The following is a 14,690-nucleotide window of genomic DNA, read 5'->3' on the forward strand; positions in this document are numbered from 1 at the left end:
TCGGGTTGATGTTACCTGCTCAGCCGCCGGAAAGACAAAGAGCCTCAGTTCCGGATTACCTTCCTCAAAATGTGTGTGCACGGAGCGAACTAACTTTCTCTAATTGGCTGTTGCAGGTATCCCAACCCCCACAGAGGAAATTCCCTTAGGAAGAACCTCTTCTGAGTTTCTTCTTCCTAAGTCAACCTATCACAAGCAGGTAACTACTTTGGACCTGTTGGTGATAAAACACATGCATACCTTCTCCCTAGGTTAGTAAATCAGCTAGGCTTCAACATTGTACACTCAATTAGGGATCTTTATGTAGAAACTTTTTAGAAATTGCCTCTGCACATGTAAATCTTCAAAGCAGTATTGCTCTGCCAGGGATGAAATTTGATTTGATTTCATTAAAAAAAGTTTTAGTATAAATATTGCATTATTTAAATGTTCTTGAGGGGCCATATTCCCCCTTCTTTTGTTTTTTTAAGAACATGTGTCTCTCATTATTGAACATGAAGGCAAAATAAAAAGCAAAAAAAACCAAAAAAACATGTGGCAAAACAATAAATTCACACCAAGCAAAAATAAATTAGATAATACACACGATTAGTAATACATGAACGATAGAATGGTGATTTAAAACAATGAATTATCAATTCCCTAAATACCGTTCCATCACCCAGAGTCTGCAGTAACTGGCAAGCCTCATTTTAGACTGAGGTCTTGGAGAACCATTCCTGGGCAAGATTTTCTAAGTTCAATCCAAAAAGAGTTCCAGCTATTATAGGTCCAAATTCAGCAAGTCAAAATCACTTAAGTATAATTTTGATGCAGAAAACACTCAGGTTGTTGCCATACCTCCTGACCAGGTAAGGCTAGGACTTGGCCAGGGTCCAGACCTTAACTGGAAGAGTGTCCCTAATATATTTTAAAAACGTCTCAGTAATAGTAGTTAGAACGGTTTATTAAAATGATACACATCTTTTAGATAGCTATACAAGGATATATTAAAGTCTGTAAAGCAGCTTGCTTTGTAATTTATCTTCAGTTAAACAGTCAATGGTACCATAGGCAAATAGCAAATAAGTAAAGTAATTATTCCTTATGGATAATGCCTGTTATAAAAAGTCAGTGAATTAATATAATGAGATTAACAACATAATCATTATTATTAATATATCAGTAGTAACTATCTTAAGAAATTGAGGTAATATTTTCTTAGACATGTATGCATATATGACATTAAAGCAAAAAAGTCAAAAAGAAAGCGCTAAATAGCTTAACTAATTGGTTCTCTTATCCCTACAATAAAATAACTGTATCTTGTAGTTTAAATGAAGAGATTTAAACAGAAGTTAGCTCCATGCAACTTCACATTATTTATCTCTATACCAAAAGAATTGCATCTTATAATTTAAACAGACATATTTTAACAGAACTTAAAACTAATTTCACTGAAACTTAACATCACTTCGATATAATAAAAGTACACCTAAGAGAACTTAAAATTAACTATACGGAATTGATCTTAATAGCACTTAAGATAACTTAAAATAATAGAACAGTCTTGATCCAATCTTCTTGTAATCTTCAAAGCTCTGTTCTTGCCAAGGTATCTTGGTTATGAAACTGCATATGCTAATTAAATCCACAGTACTCTCTGTCTTAGCTCCCACATGGGATCCTTCGCAAGAGAGACAGTCCTTCATGAACTTCACCAGTGTGAGTCCTTCCCATAGACTGCAGTTCCTCATGAACTCCATCATGGGTCCTTTCCATGGAGTGCTATCCTTCAGGAACATACTGCTCCAGCATGGGTCTCCCATAAGGTCACAGGTCCTGCCAAAAAACCTGCTCCAGTGTGGGCTCTCCATGGGCTGCAGCTTCTTTCAGGGCACATCTACCTGTTCTGGTGGGGGTTCCTCAGAGGCTGAAGGTGGGTCTCTGCATCCCCATGGATCTCCATGGGCTGCAAGGGGACAGCTGCTTCATCATGGTTTTCACTATGGGCTTCAGAGGAATCTCTGTTCTGGCACGTGGAGCACCTCCTCCCCCTCCTTCTTTTCTGATCCTTGGTGTCGGCAGAATTTTGTCTCACATATTCTCACTCCTCTCTCCCGGCTACTGTTGTGCAGCATTTTTTACTCGTTTTAAAATACGTTATCACACAGGTGCTACTAATGTCTCTGATTGGTTCAGGCTTTGGCCAGTGGTGGGTCCATATTGGAGCTGGCTGAAACTGGCTCCTTCTGACATGGGGACAGCTTCTGCTGTCTCCTCTCAGAAGCTACCCATGCAGACCCCCCACTACCAAAACTTTGCCACATAAACCCAATATAGCCATTCAGCCAATTCTCAATCTATCTCAGTGTCTGCTCATCCAGCCCATATTTCATCAACTTTTCCCGTCATCTACCAGGCCAGTCATTTCATTGTAGAAGTTTATCAATTTGGTCAAGTGCAAACTCCTTTTGGTGGATCCATGCTGACTACTGCCAATTGTCATCTTCTCCTTCATGTATTTTTAAATGGTTCCTAGGTTTAGCTGCTTCATCAACTTCTCAGGAACAAGGTGAGGCTAACCGGCCTATAAAACCTGTTGAAACTGTTTGACTCCTATGTCACCTCTAATAATGCCAGAATTAAGACTTATGCCTTGGGCATAAAGCACATTGGAGCAGGTGGTAGGATAATCCTGGGTCCTAGCATCTAGATTTTTTGGTGAGTGAAAGTTCTTTTTAAACCCTAGAAACTTAAAGGGCTGTTACTTTTATGCATTCAAGGCACTTTGGATTCTACTCGAAGAGATGAAAATTTTGTGAAATAATAAATTTTGTAGAAACTAGTGGAACTATGTGAACATACTGATTTTGATTTAAAAATAGAAATTGATCTTCTGCCAGACATTTTTAAAGTATAATGAGAATAAAGTTAAAAATTCTTTAAAAATTAGGTTTTTGGAATGCAAATAGGTCTATCAACTGATGAGAAGTTTATCTATAAGAGTTCAGTGTTACTGTTGATGAAGGTAGGAAAAAGGTAGGGAAAAGTACTGGAGCAACTATGAACACAATAATAGGCTATGGAGCTACAACTACATGTGTAAAGAATATAGAGAATATATAAAAGAAAAAAAGGCAAAAATCAATTCAACATCACGGTGATACTAGAGATTAAGCTTTAGTCTTCCTAAAGTTGATTACAGTGGTAAAATTTATTTCTGCAGTCCTGGGATTTTATCCAGGGCCTTTACAATAACTAAACTTCATATAAAAGTCATAGAGATTTAGATGATGAGAAAAGTTTTTGTTTTCAAGCATTCTCATTCCTAAAGTTATCATACTCTATGTTAATCAGGCCAAGAGGTGTCTTTTGGAAAAGTATACTTCTTGCTGTTGTGGTTTGACACTGGCCAAATGCCAGGCACTCATGGAAGTTGTTCGCTTACTCTCTCCTGCTACAGTTGGGTAGAGGAGAGGGAAAAAAACTTAACAAACAGCGCATGAGTTAAGGACTGGGAGGAAAAAAAGACTTTAACGGCAAAATAGGTTCAAATTTAAAGGTATAAAGTAAATTTATTATTAACAGAGTCAGAGGAGGATAATGAGAAGTAAAATAAGCCTTTAAAACACCTTTTTCCGCTCCCCCAGCCCCTCCATCCTTCCCACCGACAGCACAGGAAGACAGGGCGTGAGGGGCTTTTGTCAGTCCATAATTCGAAATCTTTTTCCATTTGCTCAGGGAGAGGTGTCTTTTTTGTGTTATGCCATGGGATCCTTCCCACAGGCAAAACAGTCCCAAAACTGTTGTGGCATGGGTCATTTGTCCACAGGGTGCAGTCTTTTAAGGCTAGACTGCTCGAGTTTGGAAGCAAGGGCTCTCTATCTCTGGAAACAGGGGCCCTCTCTCTCTATTTGTGTCTCCCACTAGACCACAGCTTTCTATAACATCCACCCATTCTGGCATGAGCACTTTTCCCACAGGCTGCAAGTGGATCTTTGCATCCCCATGGACTTCATACATTACAAGGGGGACAGTTTGTTTTACCGTAATCCTCACCACAGCTTGCAGAGGAATCTCGGGTCCCAGGCTTGAAGCACGTCCTCCCCCTCTTTCTTTTCCACTGACCTTGGTACCACCATGTGGTTTTCCCTCACATGTCCTCAATTCCTCCTCTTCTGTGACTAGAAGAAAAACTGCTGCTTGTAGGTACTATTGTCAACAAGTTTCACCAATTCAAAATTCTTGCAAGATCCTGCAGTGCCAAGAAGTTGATCTTGTCTAGATTTCACATCAGGAAATCGCTTGTCATGCTTCCGCTGCCAGCTGGTCGGCCCCCTTGCCATCTTGCTGGCAGTGGCGCCTGCCATGGCTCTGGTACTATTTAACGCCTCTGTTCATGTGGGGTGCCAGGAAGGGGAAGCCATCGCCACTGCCCCTGCCCTTTTTGCCTACAGTCTGGTTGGCTAGGGCCAGCCAGGCAGCCAAGATTTGCCGCGGGCCACAGTAAGGATGGCAGCAGCCACAGCAGCAGCCGCGGTGCCTCCCCACTCCTGGGGAAAAAACTGTGCGTGTGCTCTTTTGACTTTCTTCTTAAATATGTCATCACAGAGGCATTATCAACCTCTCTAAATGGGCCAGCAGCATGTCCATCTTCAGAGCCATCAGAGATTGGTTCTGTCGGACATGATGGGAGCTTCTAGCAGCTTCTCACAGAAGCTACCCCTGTGGCCCTCCCCGCCAACACCAAAAAACCAGGCCATGCCAAATCAACACACTTGGATATCCCATGTTCTATGTTATTGTATAGTTAAATATGTCTAGAATGACCAGAACCTTGGATGATTGCTTCTTATGGGAACTTTCTCATAAACTAATATCTAAATAGCTACATAGGGCATTCCTATTATCTGATTAATAAGATCAAAATGGGAACACACTCACATCTGTCTGAACTGCTTCTCAAGAGGAGCATTTTCAGAGTGTAATTTGTTAATGTTTTTAAAGTTAAAACAAAGCTTTACAATCTGCAATTTCAGACTTGAGCAACAGTTCACATGCATTACTTTCTGCATGGAGTTTTCTACTGGCTACAAAGCTACTTCAGAAGGACAAAGGTTCCAAGTTCTTATCACTAAGAGCTGTGGCAGAATTAATTTTCAGTTGTGTTGAAGATGGCAAGCAGAATCTTCAGCCTGTCAGTGTGATGGTTTTAACATCTGACCACCCTAAACAGGACTCCTATTTGTATCTTTGTCCTTTTAATCCTTTATAAAAGTTTTTGTGATTAAAATGATGAGGAGAAAAGAGAAAAGAAAGGAAGAAAGAAAAAAGAAAAGGAAAGAAAAGAAAAGGAAAGGAAAGGAAAGAAAAGGAAAGGAAAGAAAAGAAAAGAGAAAAGAAAAGAAAAGAGACAAGAAAAGAGAAAAGAAAAGACGAAAAGAAAAGGAAAGGAAAGAAAAGAAAAAGAAAGAAAAGTAAAGAAAAAAGAAAAGTAAAGAGAAAATAAAATAAACGAGAAAATCAAAAAAAGAAAAGAAAAGAAAGGAGAAAAGAAAAGAGAAAAGAAAAGACGAAAAGAAAAGGAAAGAAAAGAAAAGAGAAAAGGAAAGAAAAGACAAAAAAGAAAAGAGAAAAGAAAAGAAAAAAGAAAATAAAAAGAAAAGAGAAAAGGAAAGAGAAAAGAAAAGGAAGAGAAGAAAAGAAAAGATGAGAAAAGAGAAAAGAAAAGAAAAGAAAAGGAAAAAAGAAAATAAAAGAAAAGCAGAGAAAAGAGAAAAAAGAGAAAAAAAGAAAAGAACAGAAAAGGAAAGAAAAGGAAAAAAAAAGAAAAGAAAAAAGAGAAAAGAAAAGGAAAGAAAACAAAAGAGAAAAGAAAAGAAAAAAGACGAAAAGTAAAGGAAAGAAAAGAGAAGACAAGAGAAAAGAGAAAAGAAGAGACGAAAAGAAAAGGAAAGAAAAAAGAAAAGAGAAAAGAGAAAAGAGAAAAGAGAAAAGAGAAAAGAGAAAAGAGAAAAGAGAAAAGAGAAAAGAAAAGGGAAAAAAAGAAAAGAAGAGTAAAGGAAAGAAAAGAGAAAAAAGAAAAGAGAAAAGAAAAGACGAAAAGAAAAGGAAACAAAAGAAAAGAAAAAGAAAGAAAAGTAAAGAAAAAAGAAAAGAGAAAAGAAAACATAAAAGAAAAGGAAAGAAAAGACGAAAAGAAAAAAAAAGAAAAGAAAATAGAAAAGGAAAGAAAAGAAAAAAAGAAAAGAAAAAAGAGAAAAGAAAAGGAAAGAAAACAAAAGAGAAAAGAAAAGAAAAAAGACGAAAAGTAAAGGAAAGAAAAGAGAAGACAAGAGAAAAGAGAAAAGAAGAGACGAAAAGAAAAGGAAAGAAAAAAGAAAAGAGAAAAGAGAAAAGAGAAAAGAGAAAAGAGAAAAGAGAAAAGAGAAAAGAGAAAAGAGAAAAGAAAAGGGAAAAAAAGAAAAGAAGAAAAGAAGAGTAAAGGAAAGAAAAGAGAAAAAAGAAAAGAGAAAAGAAAAGACGAAAAGAAAAGGAAACAAAAGAAAAGAAAAAGAAAGAAAAGTAAAGAAAAAAGAAAAGAGAAAAGAAAACATAAAAGAAAAGGAAAGAAAAGACGAAAAGAAAAGAAAAGAAAATAGAAAAGGAAAGAAAAGAAAAAAAGAAAAGAGAAAAGAAAAAGGAAAGAAAAGAAAAGAAAAAAGAAAAAAGTAAATAAAATAAAAGAGAAAAGACGAAAAGAAACGAAAAGGAAAAAAATCAATGAAAAGGAAAGAAAAAAGAAAAGAAAAGGAAAAAAGAAGAGAAAAGAAAAGGAAAGAAAAGAAAAAAAAAAAGAGAAACGAAACGAAAAGAAGAGTAAAGGAAAGAAAAGGAAAGAAAAGAAAAAAGAAAAGACGAAATGAAAAGGAAAGAAAATAAAAGGAAGGAAAAGAAAAGAGAAAAGAAAAGATAAGAAAAGAAACGAAATGAGAAGAAAACGAAAGAAAAGGAAAAAAGAAAAGAAAAGAAAAGAAAAGAGAAAAGAAAATAAATGAGAAAAGAAAAGGAAAGAAAAATTAAGGAAAGAAAAGAAAAAAAAGGAAATAAAAGAGAAAATAAAAGAAAATAAAAGAGAAAAGAAAAAAGAAAATAAATGAAAAGAAAAGAAATGAGAAAAGAGAAAAGAGAAAAGAGAAAAGAGAAAAGAGAAGGAAAGAAAAATTAAGGAAAGAAAAGAAAAAAGGAAATAAAAGAGAAAAGAAAAAAGAAAAGAAAAGGAGAGAAAAGAAAATAAAAGAGGAAAGGAAAGGAAAGGAATGGAAAGGAAAGGAAAGGAAAGGAAAGGAAAGGAAAGGAAAGGAAAGGAAAGGAAAGAGAAAAGACGAAAAGAAAAGATAAGAAAAGAAACGAAATGAGAAGAAAACGAAAGAAAAGGAAAAAAGAAAAGAAAAGAAAAGAAAAGAAAAGAAAAGAGAAAAGAAAATAAATGAGAAAAGAAAAGAGAAAAGAAAAGGAAAGAAAAATTAAGGAAAGAAAAGAAAAAAAGGAAATAAAAGAGAAAATAAAAGAAAATAAAAGAGAAAAGAAAAAAGAAAATAAATGAAAAGAAAAGAAATGAGAAAAGAGAAAAGAGAAAAGAGAAAAGAGAAAAGAGAAAAGAGAAAAGAAAAGGAAAGAAAAATTAAGGAAAGAAAAGAAAAAAGGAAATAAAAGAGAAAAGAAAAGGAAAGAAAAATTAAGGAAAGAAAAGAAAAAAGGAAATAAAAGAGAAAAGAAAAAAGAAAAGAAAAGGAGAGAAAAGAAAATAAAAGAGGAAAGGAAAGGAAAGGAAAGGAAAGGAAAGGAAAGGAAAGGAAAGGAAAGAAAAGAAAAGAAAAGAAAAGAAAAGAAAAGAAAAGAAAAGAAAAGAAAAGAAAAATTTCAGTTGGAAGGGACTTTCAATGCTCATCTAGTCCAACTGCCTGAGTACTTCAGGGCTCAACAAAAGTTAAAGCATATTATTAAAGGCATTTTTCAAATGCCTCTTGAACAGTGACCGGCTTGGGGCATTGACCACCTCTGTAGGAAGCCTGTTCCAGTGTTTGACTACCCTCTCAGTAAAGAAATGCTTCCTAATATCAAGTTTGAACCTCCCCTGCTTCAGCTACTTTGTTTAAGTAGCCTTCTCAGACCTTCTGAGTTCATGAGAAGTTTGTTACATGTTAAAATTATTTAAATTACTTTGTCTTCAAACAAATTAATCACCCTTCTTTAGGTGATTAAACCTTTCTTTTTGAGCTACTTGATTCCTGGGAAAACAAGTCCTTTGAAAAAGGAAATATCGTGTTTCTGTTTAGTGTAAATGAGCTTTAGATGTTAGTGGTATAGTTTTTTAACCAAATTCTACAAGAAATTGGTAGTTGTGCTGTGATATCTGCTTTATGAATTTTGTGTTGCCAATATTCTACATTTCCTTGATACAATTATTCTGATGTTACTTTTTTCTTTTGTGTGAACTAGCAAAACAGTATATTGAGACTCAGAAATCAGGCACTTACAAAAAAGTGATCCTAAAGGATGATTTTGTATTTGATAATTTTGTAGGTACAAGCCTGTGCAGAAAGTGGATGGAGTTCCAGATGGTTTCACAGGAAGTGGTCAACAGACAGGCACATCTGCTGAACAAACTATAATTGCCCAAAGTCAACATCATCAACAGTTTTTAGGTATGAAAAGATGTTACACTGTCATCTTACTGATAATAGAACAAAAAGATACTCATAGGAGCTATATGTTCTGTATTGCAAGATTTCTGCAGTATTTAATATTCATCATGCAGATATAAAACAAAAAAATGCACAATCTATTTGCATGGTAGATTTAAAATATCTTGCAATGCAAGTGCGGTGAAGACTCTGAGGCAAAATGCTCTTGCAGACGTGCTCTGGAGTCAAGGATCATGCCGAGGGACTGTGGAGAGAGTTCCTGAAGTGGCAAGACCTCAAAATTAGCACGGAGAGGTGCTTCAGCACCCCACCTTCCCCTTCCAGCAGGAAATGCTGAAGATCTGACCCAGAGGCAGCTCTGACTCTGCGTGGGTGAGGTCAGGAGTGATGAGGTCCACTCCCCACCCTGTAACACCTCAGACACTTAATGTACGAGGCTAAACTGAGGTTCCTTTGCTCTGGGTAGACGCCAGGTGTGGTTACTGCGCTAGAAAAAAAGAGAGAGAGAGCGAGAGCGAGAGAGAGAGAGCAAGGACAGCAACACACATGGACCTCTTTAGGGAAAAAAGGCCAACTTTATTGTACAGACAGCCCGTATTTACAGCATATTACGCAGAGTTAAGACAGGACAGTAGCTCATTGGACAATTGGGAAAAACATCCATGAGACTGTACCTCAGGATGTGTCCCACGGGAAAAACACCAGGTGTTAATCTTTATTATGAATTCCACTCTGTTTTTCACCATGTTATCACCCTGGGAGACTCCTCCCTAACTGAAGCCATAGTCAGCTTATCAGTCTGGGAATGGATCTGAGAGTCAGGAGAAGTTCAGGCCTGAGAAAGAATTTTCAAGCTGTAATTCCCTAGCTCTCTAAATGTGTGTGTCCACACAAGGGAGAAATACCAACCAGATATTCTCAAGAGGTAAAAATCCAACAGAGGTTTACTGGCAAAAAATAGAAAATCGAGGAACTTTGGCAAAAGATTTAGTACAACATAAAACACTTATCACAGCATCGACTTAGCCCATTCAACTTAGCAACCTTTAAACCCAATTGATGTTACATTCCATGAAAACAAAGTTAGAAGAAGAAGAAAGGGACAAAGACAGGAAAGATATAGCAAAAGAGTCATATAGCTACCAACTCCTGGGTTCCAGCGATGTAACAGATAGAAAACTCCAAGATGAAGGTAGGGTTAAGGAACAACATGCTTGCCTTGTGGTCCAGCCTTCTTAAACCCTTGACCCTTCATGGGCCTTCCTCCCAGGCAGGACTTCCAGTTGCTCAGCCGCTCAGGGGCTGGGTTAGGCAGCACTGGGGGGCTGCCTCCAGTGTGCTATTATTGACAGAAACTGCAGGGCTGGGGGGTATGGAGGGCAGGGCACCACCTCACCAGAGCAAGGCCAGACCTACCCCCTACTACACACATTCCAAGCATCCCAAAATGTCTCCAGACATTGATCTTTCCAGTCTCTGACACACCCCTACAAAAGTAGCTCCTAGGGCACAGAGTAGGTAAACAGGGCAGGGTGTGGCAGTTCAGGAAGGTACAATGAAGTCACCCACCATCTCAAGAGGATAGCTCAGTTGGTGGTCATTGCCTTCTCGGAAGGAGCTCAGCTATGGTATCTATTTGGCGGGGAGCTATGTCCTCTGGACTTGCCAGAAAGGATGTGGTGACAGACAGAGCTGCCATAAAAACACTCAGCCATCTGGGTCTTGGGCTACAGAGAATGCCAGAGCCTGGAACTGGTATTGGATGGCAGTAGAGACAACAGCTCTGTGAGGTGTGATGAAGTGGATGATCTGCTCAGCCCAGGGGCAGATCTAAGAGAGGAGGTAGAAAAGTTAAGTATCAGGGATCTCAATGGTTGAGCCACTCTCTACCATTCCTGAGGCAAATGCACCAGGCATCAGCTGGCCACACCACAAGAAGAAATGGATCCCTTACACTCTCACTACCAGGCAGAAGGAGGGGACCTAAGAGATGGGAGGGAATGGAAACAGGTCTCTACTCAAGGCAGCAGGCAAATCCCCTCCTGGACTACCTCACCTTCCCAGATGCAATACAATAAGTATGAGGCTCTAGAACTTGAAGATCAGGCACAGAATCTTCAACTTTGGAAGAGACCTCCAAGATCATCTAGTGCAACCATCAACCCAGCACCCCCATAATCACCCATAAACCATATCCCCAAGTGCCACATCCAGATGCCTCTTGAACACAAATACAACACAGGCACACTACAATACAGACAAAGGTCCGTCCAGGTTGGAGGAGTTGCCTAAGATGAATAAGTCTACCCCCTGCATCACAACTGCCTCAGTCAAGAAAAAAAGAGCAATTGTCATTGGTGACCCACTTTTGAGAGGAACAGAGGCCTGATATGCTGACTGGACCCAACCCACAGGGAAGTCTGGTGCCTCCCTGGGGCCTGAGTAAGAGACATTACCAAGAAACTGTATCCTGGAACAGCCCTCTGATTATTATCCATTACTGTTTTTTCAGGTGGTCAACAATGAAGTCCAAAAAAAGTCTGAGGACAATAGAGATGAGCCCCAGGGCTTTGGGATGACTGATTGAAGGATCTGGAGCACAAACAGTTTTCTTTATTCTGCCAGTTGCAGGGAATGATGGAGGTAGAAACAGGAAAATCATGCAGATGAATACCTGGTGCTGAGCCAGGTGTCACCAGCTGAATTTTTTTTTTTTTTAAATAATGGCTTGTTTTACATGACACTGAGCCTGCTGGCAACAGCTGAGGTACACCTGTCTCGAAGGGGGAAAAGGATCCTTATTAGTTAGCAGGGCTCACTAAGAGATCTTTAAACTAGATTTGAAGGGAATAAAATCAGGAACACTGGAGATAAGCCTGGGGGTAGCATGCCACAGGCAGATTGTGTGCTAATGAGATCCTTCAGTCTGTAGTCTCGATAGAGGTAGGGGATGGAGATCCATGCAGTAGCAAGGATGCATGGGTTACTGATGTGCTAGAAACCACAGAAACAGCTGAGAATGGCCAAACAGAAATTAGAGCTTCTCCCCTGAAAAGACTGGATCAATAACACAACTTAAGTGTATTACATCAATGCATTCAGCATGGACAATAAACAGGAGGAACTGGAAGCCGTGGTGCAGCAGGAAAACTATGACATAGTTGCCATCGCAGAGACATGATGGATCAAGTCACAACTGATGCAGATGGTCTTTCAGGTCCCTTCCAATCCAAACTATTCTATGGTTATATAACCTGTTCTTCCATGACAAGGTGGTCTGCCTGGTGGATGAAGGAAAGGCTGTGGATATTGTCTACCTAAACCTCAGTAAAACCTTTGACACTGTGTCCCACAGCATTCCCAGAGGAACTGGCTGCTCATGCCTTGGATGGGTACACTGCTGGGTAAAACACTGGCTGGATGGCCAGGCCCAAAGAGTGGTGATGAATGAAGTTAAATGCAGTTGGTGGCTGGTCACAAGTGGTGTTCCCCCAGTCTCAGTACTGGGACCAGTCCTGTTTAATATCTTTATCAGTGATCTGGATGAGGGGATTGAATGTGCCTCTGTAAGTGTGCAGATGACCCCAAATTGGGCATAAGTGTTGATCTGATGGAGAGTAAGAAGGCTCTGCAGAGGGATCTGGACAGGCTGGATTGATTGGCTGAGGTCAATAGTATGAGGTTCAACAAGGTGAAGTGTTGGGTCCTGCATTTGGGTCACAACAACCCCATGCAATGCTACAGGCTGGGGGAAGAGTAGTGGGAAAGCATCGGAAAAGGATCTGGGGGGTGCTGGTCAACAACTGGCTGAACTTTAGATGGCAGTGTCTGGGTGGCCAAGAAGGCCAATGGCATCCTGGCTTTTACATTTGCTAATGTAAAAATGCCTATTAAATGTGTTATTGAAGTAATTGTACACTTTGTTTTGAATTCATATATTGGGATTTTGAAGCATCACATCTTTTGGCATAACCTTGCTGTTACGAAAATCATTGGGAACCCTAGGCTGTAGTTAGCAGGTTTTTGAATTTTCCTTTCCACTGTCCCCCTAGCTGACAGTGCATTTACCGCCACATACCAGTATATCTGTTGGAAACACTTATGAGAAATAGTAAAAGCACGTTGGCTACAGTCTAAAGGCTTTTACATTTCAAGTAAATATATGCTGCTGACTCTACTAAATCCTAACATGCATGTCAACGCAAAGACTCTTTGGTTGATCAAAATAAAACTATTACATTATATTGATCTCTTATATACTGACATGAATCTTCTGAAAATGAGTCTGATCTTTTTTTATATACAGATACAATATGTATGTGTAATCATTTTTATCTGCTACCTGTCAAGAATAATTTAACATCTCCTTTTGTTTTAAAAATAGCTAGCTGGTTTGTTCACAATTTTATTGCAACTTTAAAACATATTAAGTATGAAATTCCTCTTTGGGCATTATGACCTTCTAGACTCTATTTCTTTACATCATCCTTAAATGTTTTCTAATCAAACTGTAATTGGCATCATTTGCAATAGCTTTCTTCTGTTATGTTGTCATGGAAACAGATGCATCTCGAGTACTTCCAGAGTTTGGAGAAGTTGAAATATCTTCTCTGCCAGATGGTACTACTCTTGAGGACATAAAATCACTGCAAAGTCTTTATCGAGAACACTGTGAGGTAAGAAAAGCATCTTTTCACAGAAATCATTCTTTGAAAATTCATGTCTTCTAATGAGAATCAGTACAACAGGGTGACTGACACAAAACAGATTACAGCCAGCCTACTTTTATCTTGTGATTCTCAAATATTTTGCTTATTCAGAAAGGACATTTGCAGAAAGACCCCTGAAATTTCTCTCTTAACAGGAAAAAAAAAACATGTAATAGAATACCAATACTAGAATATAATCATGCGTAGTTTTTGAGAATTTTAGTTAAAACAAACTTTAGATAATATCTATACAGAATTTTGCTTTTTTTTAATATGAGTTGAAATCAGATTAAATTATTATTTCTAATGTTTATCTTAAAAACAGACTAATTTTTTCTTCAAGTTTTAAAGAAGTAGGTTGCTTAAGAACTTAAGGCCGCATTTTATATTGAATAATGTGTTTTAAAATTATTGTTGAAGGTGCTTTAAGGCATGTAATGAAGTAACAAAATTAATTAAATAGGTTTCCTTTGTGCTTGCAACAGTGTTAAAAATTCCGTTTAAGTGAATTCACCTGATATATGTGCTTAGGCTCTTTTCTGGAGGGTTGATCTTAGTCACTTGGCCTGATCTTAGTCTCTGGTTACACTAGTCCAGAGAGCTGGAAAAATTTTTGCTACAAAGTTATTAAAAAGGATATTATGTGTTTATTTATAAGCATAAATTTTAATTTTTTTTTCTGCAAAATAACCAGGGGCAGCTATACCCCTGGAAAGAATTGTGGGGGGGAATCACTTAGAAGACTATCTGCACTGATTTTATATTTCTTTAGGCAATAGTGGATGTTATTGTGAATCTTCAGTTTAGCCTGATAGAAAAATTGTGGCAAACTTTCTGGCGCTATTCTCCCTCTGCTCCAGCTGATGATGCGGCTATTATTGAACTGAGGTCAGTAAATGTATCTTTGCTTCCTGTTCACCATCATGATATAACAGCAGGAGTCAAATCAACGAAAGACTGAGTTTTACATGTAGGCTAAGGACCTTTTCTGATATCAATAGTTTTTCAGGTTAAATTTGTGTTGTCTGCTATTTGATATATAGGGTGTTGGCATATGTCAAACTGCAGCCTTTAAATGATTGTATACATCTTCTGTTTTTTCCTTTGGATTACTAAATTCAAAGTATCTTTTCACAATATATTGTCTGGTCTGTTTAAACTGCAAGGACCATTTTTATCATTCCTCTGTATTATTTATGGTCTGGAGCAGAATTTTGGAGGCCATTTTTACCCCCAGTTTCATATGATGAAGTTAAAGTTTCAATTGGATGTAATAGAGACATCTATAAAGTTTTCATTAAATAATATATTT

General features: G+C 37.9%; 1 protein-coding gene across 1 annotated transcript in view; it reads left to right on the forward strand.

Moving 5' to 3' along the window:
* LOC148220015 (transcription factor RFX3-like) overlaps window positions 1–14,690 on the forward strand; it is a 233,390-nt gene that overhangs the window by 154,439 nt on the left and 64,261 nt on the right. The window contains exons 8-10 of the mRNA XM_088155476.1: window positions 8,548–8,669; window positions 13,233–13,345; window positions 14,151–14,266. Of these exons, the coding sequence (XP_088011602.1) occupies window positions 8,548–8,669; window positions 13,233–13,345; window positions 14,151–14,266 (351 nt within the window). The remainder of the gene's footprint in view (window positions 1–8,547; window positions 8,670–13,232; window positions 13,346–14,150; window positions 14,267–14,690) is intronic.

Source organism: Sturnus vulgaris, chromosome W, assembly GCF_052056855.1.
Source record: "Sturnus vulgaris isolate bStuVul1 chromosome W, bStuVul1.hap1, whole genome shotgun sequence".
NCBI classification, from domain to species: domain Eukaryota; kingdom Metazoa; phylum Chordata; class Aves; order Passeriformes; family Sturnidae; genus Sturnus; species Sturnus vulgaris.